The 20,813-nt window shown below is 43.9% G+C and overlaps 1 protein-coding gene across 4 annotated transcripts in view; it reads right to left on the bottom strand.

Moving 5' to 3' along the window:
- Positions 1 to 17,117: 17,117 nt before the first annotated feature.
- ptprea (protein tyrosine phosphatase receptor type Ea) overlaps positions 17,118 to 20,813 on the bottom strand; it is a 346,493-nt gene continuing 342,797 nt past the window's right edge. For all 4 annotated transcript variants that reach the window (XM_070876757.1, XM_070876759.1, XM_070876758.1 and 1 more), the window contains 2 exons: positions 19,158 to 19,293; positions 17,118 to 19,018 (listed from right to left, as the gene is read on the bottom strand). In XM_070876757.1, coding sequence (XP_070732858.1) covers positions 18,944 to 19,018; positions 19,158 to 19,293 — 211 coding nt within the window. In that variant the 3' untranslated portion in view covers positions 17,118 to 18,943. The remainder of the gene's footprint in view (positions 19,019 to 19,157; positions 19,294 to 20,813) is intronic.

Below are 20,813 nucleotides of genomic sequence, written 5' to 3'. Positions count from 1 at the left end.
AGCATAAAGAGATTTCGGCAAGTACTGTACACAAAGTAACGTCATTTTCAGGCAGGAATGCATATGGCAGAAAGTATACGCCTGCAGCTGCACCTCAGATGACCCAGAGTCCGCTATCAAACGTTAATGCAAGGTAGTTAACACCTTGTTGGTGCTGTGGAGATGATCATCGAGCCCATCAATGCCGCTTCAAACACTATGCATGCAAAGGCTGTGGAACAATGGGACACCTCCAGCGAATGTGCAGACGAGCTGTAAATCACCACGCTGTAGGGGATGATCGATCCATGGCGGATCAAGCTGAACTAGAGACTCGAACCGAGGAGGCAGAAGTGTATGGGGTACACACCTTCACCACGAAATGTCCACTGATCATGCTAAAAGTCGAACTGGACGGAATTCCAGTATCCATGGAACTGGACAAGGGTGCGAGTCAGTCTATCAAGAGCAAAAAGGCCTTTGACAGGCTGTGGTGCAACAAGGCACACAGGCCCAAGCTTACACCCATTCATACCAAGCTAAGAACTTACACTAAAGAGCTGATCCCTGTTATGGCAGCGCAGCAGTAAAAGTCTATGATGGAGCAGTGCACGAACTCACACCATGAATTGTACCAGGAGATGGGCCCACACTGTTCGGCAGAAGTTGACTGGGAAAAATCCGCTGGAACTGGGACGACTTCCGAGCGCTTTCGTCCATCGACGATGCCTCATGTGCCCAGGTCCTGAGCAAGTTCCAGTCGTTGTTTGAGCCAGGCATCGGAAGTTTCTCTGGGGCGAAGGTGCAGATCCACTTGGTTCCCGGCACACGACCCATCCACCACAAGGCAAGGGCGGTGCCATATATGATGCGAGAGAGAGTGGAAATTGAGCTGGATAGGCTGCAGCGAGAAAACATCATCGCGCCAGTGGAGTTCAACAAGTGGGCCAGCCTGATCGTTCCGGTTCTCAAAGGCTATGGCACGGTCAGAATTTGTGGGGACTGTAAAGTAACGATTAATCATTTTTCGCTGCAGGACCAGTACCCGCTACCCAAGGCAGATGACCTATTTGTGACCCTGGCTGGAGGAAAGACTTTCACCAAGTTGGACCTGACCTCGGCCTACATGACGCAGGAGCTGGTGGAATCTTCGAAATGCCTCACCTGTATCAACACGCACAAAGGTCTGTTCATCTACAATAGATGCCCGTTTGGGATTCAATCGGCCGCGGCAATTTTTCAAAGGAGCATGGAGAACCTGCTAAAGTCGGTTCTGCGCACCGTGATTTTCCAGGACAACATACTGGTCACAGATCGGGACACCATTGAATACTTGAAGAACCTGGAAGAGGTTCTAAGTTGGCTAGATCGCATGGGACTCAGGTTGAAACACTCGAAGTGTGTTTTCCTGGCACCAGAGGTCGAGTTCTTAGGGAGAAGAATCGCAGCAGATGACATCAGACCCACCGACGCCAAGATGGAGGCCATCAAGAATGCGCCGAGACCACAGAACGTGACGGAGCTGCGGTTGTTCCTGGGACTCCTCAACTATTTTGGTAATTTCCTACCCGGGTTAAGCACCTTGTTAGAACCCCTATATGTGCTGCTACGCAAGGGAAATCACTCACTCACCAGGGTTTCCCCAGCCGAGCTGCTCATGAAAAGGGCACTCAAAATGAGGCTCTCACTTGTCCACCCTGATCTCCATGATCACGTCGTGGGCAGGCGGCATCAACAAAGCATGTACCATGATCGCGCAAACTTGTTATGCGATATTGAAGTCAGTGACCCTGTATTTGCACTCAACTATGGACATGGTCCCAAATGGCTTGCTGGCACCGTCATAGCCAAAGAAGGGAGTAGGGTGTTTCAGGTCAAATTTGCTAATGGACTAACTTGCAGAAAGCATTTGAACCAAACCAAACTGTGATTCATAAACAGCCACAAGCAACCTGAAGAGGACACCACCAACTTCAACCCTCCAACAGATACACAAGTGACAACCAACATCACAGTTGACCATGAAGCTGAACTCACCATCCCCAGCAGCCCAGCAAGGCCAGCTGCCCAGCAGGCCAGTGAAGAAACAACCAACTCACCCACAGCTGCATTTGTACCGAGACGATCGACAAGGGAACGAAAAGCCCCAGATCGTCTCACCCTGTAATCAAGTGTACTATTGACTTTGGGAGGGAGTGATGTTATGTATACAACCCGAGGTAACCTGTATCATACACTGCCACCAGAGGGTATACATGTTGGAGTCCCAAGGGATCCCAGCATCCCTTGGGAGCACTGTATATAAGCAGGCCTCCCATGCTGTACCGGCACTCTGGAGTTTGAATAAAGGAGCTAAGGTCACACTTACTCATGTCTACAGTACTCAGTTACATTACTTTATTATAACACCTACCTCAATGAATTTCAAGCTCGGCACAATGCCGAACTCTTCTTCCATTTGCTTCATGCCCACCTCTTTGGCCAGAAGTCTTCCTATTGTGTCTGTAAGCACTCTCGTAATGACTCCACGGGGCAAGGTATTGTACTTGAACTGTGGTGACCTTAGTTCATTTATTACAGCTCCTGAGTGAGGGTACAGCATAGTGAGCTCCCTTTTATACCTGGTTACCTGTCGTGTACAGGTGACCCCTAGTGGTACAAGCATAGTGTATACAGTGTGAAGATACATTCACTAGTCTTATGTAACTGTACATTGAGTGTACAGGGAGTATATTTATATTATACATGCACAACATCACTCTCCCCTACGTCTTGTGCCACTGGCCTTTGCACTGTGTGCTCTGGCCCTAGACTTGAGCGCCCAAAGCCCTTGCACCTTGTCTATGCTTTGGCTTGGCTCTCTCCCTGTTGACCCCCAAATCCTTATTGCCACAACATTGGGAAATGGTCAGCAGTGGATGGTTAGAGGTTGCAGTGGGGGTTGAGTAGGTTCTTGGTGTGATCCATGTGTGTCCATGGCTACATACATCCATTTCCCCCCCACCACCCCCAACATAGACCATGTTTGTGGCTCAACACCTGCATGTGCATACATGTACATGAAGAAAGAACAAAAAAAACATAGGATTAATTACATCACTGTTTGGGTTCTGCAGTAGTGGAACAAGTACACTTTACAGGTAAGGTACATACGTGATATCACAGTCTTGCCCCTGGGTTGTGTAGGTGCAGGTGGGTGAGGACATTAGTTCCAGAGTGATCGGACTGTGTCCAGGTTGTCAGATGGTGGCGCTGTGCCCCCTGCCAGCTAGGTGGGCTCAAATCGCTCACCTGGCTGAGCCTCAGGGCCTTTGCCGTTGCCTAGTGGTGGGCAGAGCCACAGGAATGTGTGGCCTCCCTGTCCTCCTTTGAGGGCTGCAATGTCTCCCTGCTGCTCTTCAGCGGTAGTGGGAGCCTGGTCATCCCAGGTCCCGTTGGGAGAGCTGGAGGGTGCTAGCCTCTTGCTCCCGGTACTGGCCCTGGTGGCCAGAGAGGTAGAGCCGATCTGGGGCAGGGTACCAAGAGCGGTGCCTTTGCCGTTCTCTGATCGTTGGCCCTGCAGCTGGTATGCTACCTCTGTGTGTGGCCACGCTCCCTGTAGCATCACATTGGTCCCAGAGGCACAGGCTACATGATCGGGTAGCCCACTGGACCTGTGTGCTTCCGACAGGAGGTTGCCTTTGGTTTTGTCGGCGCACAGGTAGAACCCGGCATCGCACATGATTTCTTCATTTACTGTCATAATACATTGGCTCCGACCGCAATCGCCCGACTCGACACAGTTAGTTAATTTACATGCTTGCATTTGTTAATTATATCTTTTACATGTGTATTACCGGCATCGCTGTACAAAGAGTGGAACTGTCCCTTTAATTGTGATGGGTTGCCGGTCTCCTTTAAGAGGGTCTTGCAATCTTTACTCCAATCCAGTTTGCTGCTCGGCATCACGTGTTGCTCCATCAACGCTGCCCCTCGTGCTCTGGCCGCCGCCGCCATTTTTACTTCAGGTGCTTCACCTCGTGGTGCGGGCGCCACCTTCTTTCTCTCCACGAGGTAGGTTGCGGTGATCCTTTTCGACCTCAGGTTCTGCCATGGAAGCAGGGAAGTTGTCTTCTGCTGATTTTCTTCCTCTGGAGTCCTGCCACTGGAGCCTGTAAGGTGAGGTTGGGTCGTTTGGGCTGGATCATCTCGCCGCTGGGTTGAGCGGTCTGTGTCGTCTCCACGCAGTCGAGTTGAGCGGCTGGTTTTTCAGGTGTTGTGCTGGATCCAAATTCGGGGCCGCGTAGGACGTCGATCGCCAGAGGCTGGAGGTTTTCCCAGCTCCAATGGATTTGTTTCATCCATCTTCTTCCTAGCAGTGTTGGACCATCACCAACAACGATCCACAAAGGTAACTTGTGCATCGTGCCGCCATGGGACACCTGGACATCCACGCTGTCAACTGGGATGGTGTCGTTTGTGTAGGTGAGCAGCTTCACATGGATTGGGATCATTTTATGTTGTTCGATTGGATTGTCCCAGAGTTTCTCAAAGGCCGCCTGATTCATCAGCGATTGGCTCGCCCCTGTGTCCACGTCCATCGTGACTGGAACATCGTTGATTTCAACTTCCAGTTTCAACAAAGAGCTCTCGGTGGTGCAGGTAAACACTCCGTACACCTCATCATGGGGCTGAACTGCCTTATGGACTCTCTTTTCGTCGTCGCTGGAGCCCAGATGATCGGCCAACTCTTCATCGACTCGGTGAGTACAATTTCTCTTGCACATTCGCTGGAGGTGGCCCTTCGTGTTACAGCCTTTGCAAGTATAGTCTTTGTATCGGCACTGATGGGGCCCTGTGATTTCCTCCACAGTGCCAGAATGCGGCTGGTCGGTTCGCCCCAAATTACCTTTGTGGATCGTTGCTACATAGGTTGCGGGACTCGGGGTTCTGTTCTCTCTACCTTGAGGGAGACTGCGTTCAGCAGCCTTGCCTCTAAAAGACACCAGTTGGTTCACTGTACTTGCCGAGTTAGAGTCCTGGGGGTGAGTCATCCGCTTGGAATCCCAGGCCGAGACCATGAACAACTGGTTCACGTTAACTGCCTTCTGCAGGGTGACCGTGGTGTCTGTACAGAGCAGCCTGTGGAGGAGGCCTTCGTGGCCGATTCCAATAACGAAGATGTCCCACAGCACTTCGGTGAGGTGGTCGTCAAAATCACACGGTGCAGCCAATCGTCTGAGGTCTGCAGCATATTTTGCGATTTCTTGGCCTTCAGGCCGCCGGTGGGCGTAGAACCGATGTCTGGCTGTGAGGATGCTCTCTTTAGGTTTGAGCTGTTCCTGTATCATCATTACGAGCTCTGCGTATGTTTTCGTTGTTGTCTTCCCTGGGCCTAGCAAGTCCCTGACGAGGCCATAGACGGTGGGCCCACAACTGCTGAGCGGGATAGCTCTGCGCTTATCAGCCAGTGAGGTTGGTGTGTCTTCCGCCAGGTCGTTCGCAATCCCAATCTTCCCCATCGGCGATTTGTTGAAATGTGCCAAGGTTAGCCATTTTTCACATGGAAATTCATAATCTCGTCGCCAGTTATTGTGTCTGTAAGCACTCTAGTAATTACTCCATGAGGCAAGGTATTGTACTTGAACTGTGATGACCTTAGTCCATTTATTATAGCTCCTGAGTGAGGGTACAGCATAGTGAGCTCCCTTTTATACCTGGTTACCTGTCGTGTACAGGTGACCCCTAGGTCTCCACCAGTTGCACCCTCTGGTGGTACAAGCATAGTGTATACAGTGTGAAGATACATCCAGTAGTCTCATGTAACTGTACATTGAGTGTACAGGGAGTATATTTATATTATACATACACAATACTTCCTCCCTACACAGCAGACCTTTTCTTCTGTTTTCAGAATTCTCCTTCCACTTGGACCCCTTCCTATGGCCTCTTATCCTCTCGAGATCTTTTCATTGGAAACTGGTGGCGTGACATCAGCTGTCTCAATTTCTCCAGTCCCTTCACTCACTCCAACCTACCTCCCTCTAAACATGCAGCACTCCATTCTCTCAGTTCCAACTCTAATATTGTCATTAAACCTGCTGACAAGGGCAGTGCTTTTGTTGTTGTGAACAGACCTCTACCTTACAGAGGCTGAATGCCAACTCTCTGACACCTTCTCTTACCTCCCCCTTAACCATGACCCCATCACTGAAAATCAAGCCATAATCTCTGAGACAATCACTGACCTCATCTCCTCTGGAGATCTTCGCCCCATGGCTTCCAACCCCATCCCCGCATAGCCTGCTTCTACTTCCTTCGAAAGATCTGCAAACAGGACTGCCCTGGTAGACCCATTGTTTCCGCCTGTTCTTGCCCCATGGAACTTATTTCTTCCTATCTCAATTCTATTTTTCCCCCCTTGTACAGTCTCTTCCAACCTACATCCGTAACTTTTCCGATTCCCTTTCCGATGCCACTTCTAACAGTTTCCAGGCCCTAACTTCCTTTTCACTATGGACATCCAGTCCCTCTGCACTCCATCCCCCATCAGAACAGTCTAAGGGACCTCTGCTTCTTCCTAACCAGTCCCCATCCACCGCTTGGCTGAACTTGTTCTTACATTGAACAACTTCTCCTTTGACTTCACCCATTTCCTCCAAATAAAAGGTGTTGCTATGGGAACCCTTATGGGTCCTAGCTTTGTCTGCCTATTCATGGGATACATGCGTTATATATGCAGACTATGGATATACACCCTGTGTAGTCACTGTATAGTTGCATAAGAAGGAGACTTGTTACCTGATGTACTATCAATAAAGCTTACACTGTGTATACACTATGCTGGCACCAGTAGAGGGTGCAACTGGTAGAGACTGGGGTTTCCTGCCCCTGTGGCAGAGGCTGTCCACCAGAGGACACGATGGTGAGAGACCTGAGGGTCAACTGCATAGGTGTGGAGGGCCCAGTATAAAAGGCTGCCCACCATGCTTGTGCCTCACTCTGGAGTTATGAATAAAGGACCAAGGTCACTACAGTTTGAGTACAACACATTGCCTCGTGGAGTCATTCATAAGTCCATTACAGACATAACAACATGGAACATTCTTTGTTGACGTCCTACTCACCTCTTTTGCCTGTACACTTCCTGCTCTCACCTCAAAGTGGAAAATGTCATCAACTTTGTTTCCTTTAAATACTCTATTCCATTTTCCCAATTTCTTTGTCTCATCTGTTCTGAAGATACTACCTTCCACACCAGTGCTTCCAAGATGTCTTCCTTTTTCCTCCACCATGGTTGTCAGGGCCCTCGAACGTGTCCATCCCATTTTCTGCCCTCGCCCCTTTCACCCCCCTCCCAGAACCACAATAACATTCCCCTTGTCCTCACCTCCCACCCCACGAGCCTCCACATACAACGGATCATCCTCTGCCATTTCCACCACCACCAGCACGATGCCACCGCCAAACACATCTTCCCCTCCCCTCCCATTTCAGCATTCTGAAGGGACCATTCCTTCCACGACACCCTGGTCCACTCTTCAACACCCTGGTCCACTCTTCAACACCCCCAAAAGCCCCTCCCCATACCACGGCACCTTTCCATCTAAGTGCAGGAGATGCAACATCTGCCCTTTCACCTCCTCCCTTCTTACCGCCCAGGGCCCCAAATACTCCTTCCAGGTGAAAGAGTGATTTACTTGTACTTCTTGCAATTTAGTATACTGTGTTCACTGCTCACAATGCGATATCCTCTACATTGGGGAGATCCAGCGTAGATTGGGTGACGCTTTGCTGAACATTTTCATTCAGTCCACAAGTGTGACCTTGAGCTTCTGATTGTCTGTAACTTTGATTCTCCACTCCACTCCGCCTCTAACCTCTGACCTTAGCATTCTACAGTGTTCCAATGAAGCTCAGTGGAAGCTTGAGGAACAGCACCTCATCTTTTGATTGGGCACTTTTCAACCTACTGGACTCAACATCAAGTTCAACAATTTCAGATCATAACGACTGCTCCCATTTTTTCAGACAGCAGATGTTGGTAATGATTCTGTTGTTGCCATTTACAGCTCCTCCAGACGCATTGGGGCCAAAATTCAGCCTTCCAATGAGGCCTGTTACTGCCGGAAAGCAGCGGCTATGTTGCGGGGTTGAATGGCCGCCGATTTTTAGTCGAATGGCCATTGCTCGTGAACTTCTCCTCGGTAGTTCTTCCGGCGGTCTCCACTTCCACCCCACTGTTGCCGAACTCTCCTAAATGCGTCATCCCCGCTGATCTCCCACTCCGCAAGCCAAAGTCACCTAAAAAAAAATCTCGCGGCTGCCACGCGGTGCCCTGACAGTTTTTTCTGTCGGTGCACTGTGTTTGCAGTGTGTGTAAAATGGTGGTGCAGCAGCCATTAAAGGGGAGGGCGCACTGCCACAACCACCATCTTATTTTTTTTGTCGGCTGACTGCCAGGTCAGCCCGACAATTATGCCCCCAGGTTCGGCTGGACCGCCAACAGGCAGCCTTGCTCCCACTCTTGGGTGCCAGGCTGCTGGCCCGGCCAAAACCCTTCCTGGTGGCCCATTGGTTCTCACTAAACTAATCGCAGAGCTTGCAGCGGCTCTCCCCTTTAAGTGAAGGCGAGAGACATGGTGACACGCCAGCATGATACGCTGATGACTGATAGCGGCAGACACTCCGCCCGCCCTCACTTCTGCCCCCATTATGACCGACTTCCACTCCGCTCGAAAAAAAAAAGACAAAGATCTGAATTTTGTGCAAGAGGCCACCACATCCACTGCGATGAAAACACAGGAGAACCGGTGGGTACCACCCGTTTCTGGTGGGTGTGAATTTCAGCCCCATTTTTTGTTATTTTACTTGTCCCATTACAACCTGCTTTTACCTTGTACCATGATCCCTTTCGTCATTTAATCACTTCTGCCTACCACCCTATTACATCCCTTCCCTCCCCTTCCCCATCCTTTCTCTGACTCTGACTTGCTTAAAACCTGCTACATCTGTAATATTTTCCAGTTCTGACAAAAGATCATTGGCCTGAAACGTTAACTCTGTTTCTCTCTCCACGGATGCTGTCTGACCCGCTGAGTATTTCCAGCATTTTATTTTTATATTTCAGATTTCTAGCATCTGCTGTACTTTGCCTTTGTAACTTATTTTGTACTTTGTTTTCTAATAACTCACTTTTATATTATGGTCGTAAAAGTATACACATTTTCATCACAGAGGACAATAGCCTTATCTGGAGAACTTGAAAAGAGGTTCAAACTATACTCTTTATTCTATGCCCATCTTACCATTTACTGAGATAACTGTCTGGCAATAGCATCGCATTGTTGCGAGCTGATACACTGGTCCAGAACCGTAGCAGAGAGTTTCATCTAACAAATACTGAGTAGCATCACATACATTGCAATGGGTTGTTACATTGGCCACTGGCTTTTGATTCATTGCTATGCTCACTGTGGGATATTCTAATCAGTTTTCCAGCAAATTTTGGCATATATTCATCTCTGGAGGATCAGGATGCACAACGGTGTAACTTATGCCGCTCATCGCCTAAATCACTGATGCAGGAAATTCCAGACCAACAGGCAAGTGTAACTCTGGTACATTTAAATTCCCAAAGGAAATGTTTACATACCAGTTTTTAAATGGAGCACACATCATGTGTAAAAATAGATTAATATAGTAAAATAAACACACACACAGATACATTATTAAGATTCTTGTTTGCCATTTATTAATGGATTCGAACTGCAAAAATATCATTTAGCAAAACTGGATAAATAACATTACGATGGCAGTTAGCCACCATGAACAAAACATGAGCATGCTAGCTTATAAAAATGCATAAATTGCAACTTAACACAGATTTTGCAATACATTAATAACTGTGTTGTAATACATAATTATATTTCAACAAAAAGAAACACTTAAAACAGTATTCATGGATCATTTTAGGGATGGCATAATATTGGGGCTAATATATTGTAATCTGAAAAATGACAATTATTCTTCCCCTATTTGATTATATTTCTTATAATCTTGATAAGATATATCAAACAAATATTTTTGATAACCATAACAAAGCCTTTTTACAAAGATGAATAGATTTTCAAGGACAAATAACCAGAGTAATGCTATTCCAAAATATCATCTGTACATGAACACTTTTTAAAATGATTATTGTTATACCATCAAAAAATATGGCATCCCTATGCAATACATCTTGCAAATTAAAGCTGCAGGATCTGTTTTTGCATACATATGTTTTAATTTCAGGCTAATTTCACATATTCAAAATCAAAACAGTGATCTTTATGTATTCTGTGCAGTTTTGAAGCACAACAGTCAGTAGATTAGTGCAATGAGAAAGGTCTCAGGATCAAATACCTAATTACATAACTTCAAACAGAAATCCACAGAATCTCATCTTTTATTTGACTAAAAGTACTATATAGACTTATAAAAGGCCAAACGAAAGGAAGTCTGTAATTTAAGTACCAGAAATTTCCCCTTTTCTTTACACTCGGTCTCATCAGACCAAATGTCTATAAATGTAACCTGATATACATTATTGTGGAAAGACACAAAAGTTTTGTCTAGTTCTGCCAGTTTTGAAATTTCCAAAGCAGTACAACAAAATATAGTGAAAAAAACTGCTGCAATAAACACCTTCACCCACTACATATTTACATTTGTTAAAACAGTGCAATACTCCTGATATCATATATTCTTTCGTAAAACCCAATTTAAATGAATGGGCAGAGTCACTCCACTGGAGCTTACTCTGGGTACTTAGACTGAGATATATTAGAGTCTCACAGTTGGACAGCTGAGAGGACAGATAACAGGCTGTGTCTGTCCTGTAGCTTTAATAACTGGTGCCAATCAAGAATGACAAATGCCAATATTGCTACTTCATACCGATATAATACTCCAAGCTGGACATCAGATTCACATTCTAGTTTTGATAAAGCCAACATCTGTTTCGAAGATTAGGGGGCCGAACTTGGTGAAGGCCAAGTGCCGCTCAAGTGCCGCCCAAAAGGCCGCCGAGAGACCGGGCGGCACTTTGGGCGGGAAAAAATTAACTGGAAAATCTTCAGGGGAACCCATTAAGGTAAGTAGCTGTGAAAAATTGTTTTTTAAAGTTCACTAACCTTTTTTTTCATTTTTTTAAAACTTACCTTGGGGGTTAGACCAGCCTCCTCGTGGTGGTCCTGCCCCCTGCTGATGCCGACTCCCGCCCACACCAACCTGGCATCTCGGCAGGCGGAAGGTCACTGGCACCACTTGGCCATCTGCTGAGGTCAGCGGGCGGTTCCCGGCGGTTCTCCCCTCCCGCCTGCTCCAGCCCAAGTGCAAACTGGCAGTGGGCGCAACCGGAGAGGAATGTCGGTGGATCTCGGCGGCAGTCGCTGGCAGTGGGCGGTAAGGCCATCAATTTCGGCCCCTAGATGTTTTAAACTCTGCTAAAACTTGCTGTATTCTGAAAGCCTGGCTGGACTCCAGAATTGCTCGAGACAAACCACAGATCTTGGTTAATGGCTTGAAATGCTTTGGAGGCCTTGTCACAATGAAGAGAGACACACGGGCTCCTGTACTGAATTATTCGCATCCAAAAAATGTCGTCACCTTCTCCAACTGCTCCTGCTCTCCTGTAGCCAACTCCCATATTTATTTTGGCCACTGTGCAGGAAACTGTCTGAGGGGGTTGAACATTTTTAAGAGGGGAAAAACACAGAAGAGGTGTTTAAAAATAATTAGGATAAATACTGTGCTTGATCAGGTAATATATGTCTTTTTTCCAGATTGTCAGTATATAATAGTCAGTGTAATCGGAAAAAAATAACCTTCTGCACAGGGGGGCGATGGCTATTGGAGGATAGGTACAGTCAGGGCAGGAGGTGGCCATATTTCCCATACGTACTGACTTTCCTACATTGCCTTTGGACTAAAATGGATAGGTTTCCAAGTCCGAATGAACCTAGGTGTTGCATTGTGCTGATTTCATCACTCTGATTACCACATTACTAACCCCAATATTTTCATCTGTGCATTTATGTTAACAAATTTGTAAACATATTTACAAACGTACTTGCTAATTTGCACAGAGGAAAATATTGGGGTATCATGGTAAACGAGCCAAAGGAGGACAGCGGAAACATTATAAGGACACCCTCAAAGCCTCCCTGGTAAAGTGCGACATCACCACTGACACCTAGGAGACCCTGGCCAAAGACTGCCCGAGGTGGAGAAAGTACATCCGGGAGGGCGTCGAGCTCTTTGAGTCCCAACGCAAAGAGCATGAAGAGGCCAAGTGCAGGCAGCAGAAGGAGTGCGCGGCAAACCAGCCCCACCGACCCCTTCCCTCGACGAATGTCTGTCCCACCTGTAACAGGGTCTGTGGCTCTCGTATCGGACTGTTCAGCCATCAAAGAACTCACTTTGAAAGTGGAAGCAAGTCTTCCTCGATTCCGAGGGACTGCCTATGATGATGATCAGCATTAGCACTTGAGAATTTCACAAAGTACAGTGGGTGTCACCCGTGGCCAATGAAACACTACTAGATTCAGCTTGCAATAGAAGTTGATGCAGAACAGGGGCAGATGGGGAGCTGCATCTTTCAAATAGCTTTAGTCACTTAGTGACTGATCTAGATGAAATGATCAGAACTTTCTTCTCATCGCTATTTGGCCTTTTATAGGTACTGTCTTATGCACCTTAATATAAAGCAAAGAAAACTCATCTGAAAAGTATTTAAAAAATTGAAAAATACATTAGCACTTTATAAACACAATATGAGCACAATAAAGCATTCCACATTACATCTGTATTTGTTATCATTGATTTAACTGTATACATCCTACAGACGAGTTATTCAGTTGTATATTGCACAGAAGGATAAGCGGTTCACTGGGTAGACGAACAGTAATAAATGGCAGTATACTCATAGTCGTGTGCTTTCAGATTTACAAGCTTGTTTGCCTGTAGCTTCTCTTAAAGGTTGGGTGTAACAGTTCCCACAGTTTATTAAAAATATGGCAACGCATTTACTTTTCATTGTTAAATCACATTCATGCTTAATTAATTCATGCCTACTTCCCTAGGCAACTGTGGCACAGCGGAAGTTGATATAAATGCACTAAGTAATTCTCAGCCATGCCAAGTAAAAACAAAAGTTGAAATAAGTAACCTAGGCATTTTGTTCAAGTGGCCAATTTAGTTGAAAAGCAAGTGCAATGAATAGGTATAGCTGTGTGTGCATGAATTTGATGCTTTATGCTTGATACCAGAAAAGGGGAACATCAAAGGGTGGAAATGTCCAACCCATTATAAGAGATTGCTCACTATATAATGATCTGCAAGAGAAAACCTAATGCACACACTAAGGTATCAAAACCATACAAACTAAAATTGTCAGAAGAAAGAATTGTATGTGTTTTAGTATTAATATGAAATATTGATTCTCTCTATCCTCTTGAAAATATTTTTAAAAATAGATTGTTTTCGAGTCAGATGTGCTTATTTACATATAAAGAAATTTGGTGGTGGCTTTTCAATTCCCTCAGTATAGTAATTTGCAGATCATAATTTAAAAAGTCACATGTATTGTGGATGAGGGTTATAGATTGCCAATTAATTTTGTAGGCTAGTATGTCTATTTTTAAATAGAATTTATCCAATACAGTACAAATTTACATTATCTCAAAGTATTTTAAAATTAGAGTGTAAGAAACTATAAGGAAAGGTACATTTGATAATGAGTCTTCAGGACCCCATGTTAAACTAATATTATGGTTAAATAGATTCTCATCTAAATACATTGGCCATTCTGGTTGAACGGCTGCAAACTCTGCTGGACTCCAGACTTACACTAGAGTTTCCAGTCTGCTTGCCCTTTACAGGACCGCACATCACTGAAGTTAGACAGGCTATTTTTCAGTCGTCCCTGGAGGTTGCCTTAAACAGCTATTAGGTCCCTTATATATGTAAATGAGAGTACTAATGTATACAATAGGTCCCCTCACCAAAATTATTCTGCAATGAGTGGGGCAAGAGTCGAGCCTGCCCCGCTCAGAATACTTCAATGGCCGCTGCGGCTTAAGCAGCAGCTATCAAAGAAAGACGAGTTTGAAAAATGTTCCAATGGAGCAGGAGTGCCCCTCCTAGCTCCACACCCCTCTTGAGGGCTGCTGTCGGCATGCGATCCACCCCCCTGCTTTTCTCCTTCTGCCACACCCCCTCTCACCCTCCGCCACCAACCCCCCCGACACCCCGGCGGGCACCTGAGGGTTTGCTGTCGGCAGGCAGTCTGCAATTCGAACCAGCAGATGGCGAGCTGCCTGTGGAGGAATGACAGGCACCAGCAGCTCACCCGCATTAATTATATGATGCCTAATTTCAGGCTGGCCCTGGGCCTCCTGGTTCGGGCATGCATTGTGGTGCATTGCCGCCTTCACGGCTGAAATCTGGCACCAAAACATTTCCACCCTAGGTGCCTGAAAGTGAATGGATTTCAGCCCACAATACCCCCCCCCAACCCCACTCCCCCACCCTGACCGAACATCTCTCACCTTGACGATCATGTTTCATCTCACTATAATAAGGACATTGAGGAAAGAGAAATAGTTGAAAGAATTACATTTTGATTACCGACTTGGTGAGTTCCTTATTTTGGGACAAAGAAGAAGAAAAGGGATAGGAAAGGTGGTGAGTCAAGCCAAGTGGCTTTAGCAAACCACTTCTCAGTGAGAGTTGGTGAGCAGTGATGGGAAGAGCTAAAGCAAATAAGAACAAAGCTCGAAATCAAATTAAAGCAATCACCGAAGAAACCAAATCAGTAACAATGGAGCATGGGGTACACCGACTACAGATACGATTGGAATTTGCAAGTCAGCAAAATGTAATGAATGGTACGTTCCTTTCTGTAACTCCACAGTTTATGAAGATCCACATCTGTAGATGATAATGCGTGAAGAACTATTTCTGAACAAATTCATAAGGTTTTTGAATAGACCCATGAACTGGATGTGTTGCTAAAGTACTGTAAAACATCATTTGAACTGAACATTCTGTAGTATCTTAAATATGCCCAACAAAATCAATAGCCTTTTAATTTATTCAAAAACAATCAGAACATTGTATTTTAATGATAGATTTACATTGAGATGTTAAAATTCTTCTTTTTCTAATGTCTATGTACCATTTTGAAAATCAAGGATATTGAAAGATTTGCTTAATTTTTATCCAACAAACATTTAAATTTTTTAAATGTAATCTTCTAGGCCGCCAAAATATCAATTGTAGAAACTATTTTTTATTTATCAGTTCCTGTGTACTATTGGGAAATGCTTTGGCTATATTTGTAGAAGATTCCAAGTGCAAACAGCCAGAAGCTTGAACTGCTGATCATTTTCATGTATAGGTTGCACCTTAGCAAACTAAAAGGATTGGAGACTAACATTTGGAGAAACATGTGCTAACCAAAGCCAAGCAGCACAGATTTTGTAAAGGCAGGTAATGCTTGACTAACCTTATCGATTGCTTTAAATAAATTACAGAGAGGATAGGCAAACTAAATGCAATGGATGTAGTTTATATGGATTTTCAAAAAGTATTTGATAAGATTCCACATAGCAGACTCTTGACAAAGATAATGGCACATGGAATTAAGGGGAAATGTGGCCACGTAGATAGTGATGGTTGGCGAGCAGAAAGCAAAGAGTAGGAATAACAAATAACTTCCCCAACTGAAAAGATATAGTCAATGGGGTTCTGTAATAGAGTCATTGTTATTTACAATATACATAAATATTATGGATAGTGATTGAGGGAACAATATTGGAATTTGCAGATAACACTAAATTGTGTGGCAAATTGTGACAAGGATTGTGAAAGATTACAGGAGGACAGACGTTAGCAGAATGAGCAGATAGGTGGCAGATGCAGTTCAATGTAGAAAAATGTGAAGTAATACATTTTGGAAGTAAGGGTAGGGAAAGGAAATACACCTTAAATTGTAAGCTCTTAAATGAAGTATACAAGCAGAAAACCTTGGCGTGCAAATGCATAGGTCATTAAAGGTATCAGTGCAAGTAGGTAAGGCCATAAAAAGGCAAATGTAATCCTTGGTTTTGCATCCAGAGGCACAGAATACAGAAGCAAAGAGGTAATGTTTAACACGTACAAGGCTTTGGGGTGCAGTTTAACCGGACGTGGGTTTCGGGTGGATGGGGCGAGTGCGACACATACCCACTGGCATCAATTTCAGGCAAAGGATATTTTAACTCTCAGGTTTATCTATATGCCATCAGGTGGCCTCTAGATCACCAGAACACCCTCACCCGCATGCCAGTTAGCTGCTGCTTTTCACCCTTTTCGGGCATGCGGGTGAGGATGTTCTGGTGACCTAGAGGCCACCTGATGGCAGTACAGGAAGGCTCTCCAGCACACATGTAAATTACGAGAGGGATGTTTGGCAGGAAAGCAGGGATGCAGACTTACATCTTGGAGCACAGAGGAGCACTCTTGGAAGGTCTCTGCTGCCTACAGACCAGATCAGTGTGCAGTTAAAATGCCACAGGTGACTCTTGATGTCATAGGACCCTGATTTGCATTTATGCACGAAGCTCCTATCCATGTCCAGTGGGCACCTTGTCTGCCACCAAAACCAACGGCGTTAAAATCGGATATGGGCAGGACCGGAGCGGGAACTGCAGCCACTCTATTTTCACTGCTCCACCAGTCCTTTCCTATCGAGCAGGTAGAGTTCAAATCCCCTCTTTAACCATACTGCAGTTGGAGTATTGCATTGAGCTTTGGAAATCCCATTACAGGAAGGATGGAAAAGCAATGGATTGGGTAGATTCACTAGGATGTTACCAGGGGTGAGGAGTTACAGACTTGAGAAGTTAGGGCTTTTCTATTGCTGGAGCTGAAAAGGTTAAAATCATGAATAATTATAAGTTAAATATTGGTTGTTTGCAGTGGTTGATAACAAGAGGAGACACATTTAAGATAATCACAAAGATAAAAAAGAATTTAGAGACAAATTAGGAAAATGAAAGGGACATGAGAAAAATAATTACACAGATGGTGTGGAATTTTCTGTCACAAAGTGTTTCTAAAGCAGAGTCCATAAGTTCTTTTAGAAGGGAATTAGAAAGTTGTTTGCAAAGAGGAATATTTAAGAGCGAGAAGGAGCATGAGAGTGGAATTAGACTTGGTAGCTCCTGTGAAGAAACATCGGCACAGACCTCATGGATCATATGGCCTGTCTCTATACTGTAATGTTCTATGATGGCAACAAGAGATCCAGTGACACTCTGAAGAATTTGGTGATGAAATGCACCAGTGAAAAACAACTTCACTTTTTCTCTCAATTTTCTAAAATTTTGCTTTGTTTCTGTAGTTCAGAATTTTGTCCACAGTTCTGGCAGTCCAACAAAAAGCAGAATACCTCATTTAATTTCAATATTATCTTCATTTCATTTCAATTTTATCTTCATCTTATTTCCTGAGTTTATTGGCACAGGACCTAAATGAAATCCAGCACTACCCATATCAGTTATCGTTTGACTTGATTCAAAATAATTGGCAATTGCGCTTCTCATTCTTTAAATTGGCATCTCTCATTGACTATAAATATATCACCAAATTATTCTTTCACTCCTTCCTAACACTGAAAATGATTGTGACTGTTCAATAAACTCCCATTTAATACTGAAACTGCTCATAATAGTTATTTTATTTATTAGATATAAACATTTCTGAAGAAATGTCACACCCAGTGTTAATCATCCTCTTTCAGATGCTCATCAACTTGCTGCGTTTTTCACATTTTCTACTGGGAAGGATTATCATTCTATAAGAAAGTATGGAACTGTGGATAAAATGGGCATATTTTAACAAAACAAAAGTTACAGCAATACCATTTTAATGAATTGACGAAGTCTATGGGTTATAGAGAGTTTTATATTTATTTAAAACTTGCCCTAACTTCTGTGTGTAGTGGTGGTGTGACAATGGTCCATAACGACCAGGGGATGGATTTCAAATTTTGGGAGGTTGATCGGTGGAGTATGCCGATTGGCCACCCGTTTGATGCCCCAGCATCAGACCAGCGTGATGTGGGATGCCAAACAGGTGTCTTAATGCAGCTCGCCAGATTAAGTTTGGCCAATATTAGGCTGTCCCAGCTGACAGCAAGGAGGTGGAGGGGGTGGGGCAGTCCTGGATGGCAGTGGCCCAGGTTATTTCTGTGGGGCACGGAGGAGCAGGAGTCATTTAAAAAATAAATATATAAAAAGAGTAACTTCTGGACAACAGTGTATCGTCAGTAAACATGTTTAAGAACAGACTTTTTAAGTAAGCCAAAACAATGTCAAAACGCATGATATGCAACTAACATTATAACACTGTAAACTTTTCATATAAAAATATATCTATTATATATGCATCACACCCAACCTTTTGAAAATAATGCAAACTCCAATGCACAGTATAAATTCACATTATGTAACACTTTGAGGGGGTCAAACATTGATGGTATTTTCACAAAGCAAATAAAATATTTTTTTCAGTAGATCGGATTCAATCTTCTGTACATTCAAGATTCAAAATAAAATGTAACTGATAATGACATATAAAAGATTTCTGTTTAAATAATGCTCTTTTAGGAGTGCGAGAGAGACAGTAAATGTACTCTGTTTACTCATTCAGTTAAAAATATCGAATGACTCCTAACAGAAGCATGACTCCCCAATTACTGTAACCTAAATACTTCAAAAGCACAGTTACACGACAATAAAGGAAAGATCTTCAAATTATTAGTAATATTCTTCTAGACAATAAGTGCATAGCAAAATACAAAATAAATTCTTGATAATTTAATGTACAAAAGATGCTTTACTGGCCTGTCAGCTAACAATTTTAAAGGTAAAAAAAATCTGTAAGGCAAACATATTTATTTGAAGTTGGCATAATCGGAGTGTATGTCTAGAAAATCTTGTACCACCTTGTAGCAGAAATCGTACTGCTCCTGCAAAGAAAAAGAAAAACACTTTCTTAAAGAAATTAAAATATCGTTGATGATCTTTATATTTTTTTAAACGATCAGCATTATGTTTTGCCTCAAATTCTTTTATGCTTCCGGAAATCCAATACTGAAAATGTCATACCAATGTCTGCACCATATGTGGTCGTTGCATTCGTAAGCTCTTAACAGTCTGGAACACATCTAGAAGGCCTTCAGCTTTCACTCGCTCCAGGATGTTACTCAATGCAATAAATGTACCTGTCCTGCCAGCACCGGCACTGCAAAATAATAGATTCATGTCTCATTTAAATAGTAAACCACCTTGATTGGATTCTACATCGTTCTTGTCAACTTTTCTTAATCTTGTTTTGAATAATCTAATGAATATAATGCACATTCTAGTTTGCTGTATAATGTCAGAAGATTAATGTTAAAAGCAGCAAGGACTAAACTTCCACAGCTTCAAAACTCAGAGAGCAATTGGAAAACTGCCCAAGTGACCTTTGGTGGAAAAACAGCGTTTTTTAAAGTTTTGACCCCAACAGTTCTTCAGATTTCGATGAGTTTGTGGGGCGGGGAGAGGGGGAGGGCTGAGCACCTTTAAGAGTTTGAAAATTAAGTTTATGACAAACGAGCACGTCTGAAATTGCTTTCTCCACTACTTTCATGGAGCTGTCAGCATTATATAGTTCAAAATAAAGGAGGGATTTGAAGCCACCCCCACCTAGTGGGAGCCTCATTCATTCATGCAAAATGAGACCCAGATGGAATTTTAACTGTGGCCTCAGCAGGGAAGTTGCCGTGGTTTTTCCACTAGATGAAGGCAGGTCGGGAGGATGAAGGGACCCCGCAAGCTAATTGGGAATCTTTCCTTTGTGGGACCATGAGGAGCAGGAGTCGTGGCCTCCGTTCCCCTGGCTCAAGCTAAAACAATGCAAATTATGAGTTCAAGTTTTTGACAGATTAGAGAATTTGTGCATTATATCTTTAAGATAAACGTCATTGGCTTTAACATTGTATAGTTTGACTTGAATGCGGTGCAAAGTGAAAAAAAAGTTTAAAAGATTTTTTTTTTACAAAAGATGACAGTTGAAAAGGAAATTATACATGCACACAGAAATGAGGAGAATATAAAAATTACAACACTATTGTGCTTGTAGCCATATTTCGCCATCTACCAAAGTGATTTAGAGAAAGCTAAATCCTTTTAAAGCAAACATGAGAGGAAGTATTCCCACTTGACTCAGTAAAACTTTAAATGCCACTCGATTTTCTAGAATGAATAAGTAATGGGTGTTAACAGTGTTTTTTCCTGCTGCTGACCCAGTGGAAAATATGGATTTAGTGGATTAAAGAATGCTTTACACAATATTAGAGTCCACATTTGTCTTGTACTAATTGATTCTCAATCCTAGCATTTAGTAAATTAATCCCGTGGGGGAACAACTCCACAGTAAATTAACAGTGGCTTACTCCAATACTTGTGCTGTCAATTGGAGGTCAGAATAGACCCAATATCTCCTGAAATCCATCCAACACATTGTGCAGTGTACAATTTCTGCACTTTGAATCAATTCTAGCCCCAAGTAAACTTACCTGTCGAGCAGGTTTCATATTGACCAGTGGTGGAGCCAGTGGGAGTCATGACCATCAGCCCCCGCACCCCCCCCCCCCCACCCCCACCCCTCCGGCCCCCGACAGTCACTTTGAGGTATGCTAATTTTGTCTATCAAGACTCGGCCAAAACTGACTGCAAATAATTTACTCACTTAACCTTTAAATTCCCAATTGAGATTGC

This window comes from Pristiophorus japonicus, chromosome 3 (genome assembly GCF_044704955.1).
Source record: "Pristiophorus japonicus isolate sPriJap1 chromosome 3, sPriJap1.hap1, whole genome shotgun sequence".
NCBI classification, from domain to species: domain Eukaryota; kingdom Metazoa; phylum Chordata; class Chondrichthyes; family Pristiophoridae; genus Pristiophorus; species Pristiophorus japonicus.
The sequence above is the reverse complement of the archived record's forward strand: the minus strand, read 5'-3'. Positions and strand labels throughout refer to the sequence as shown.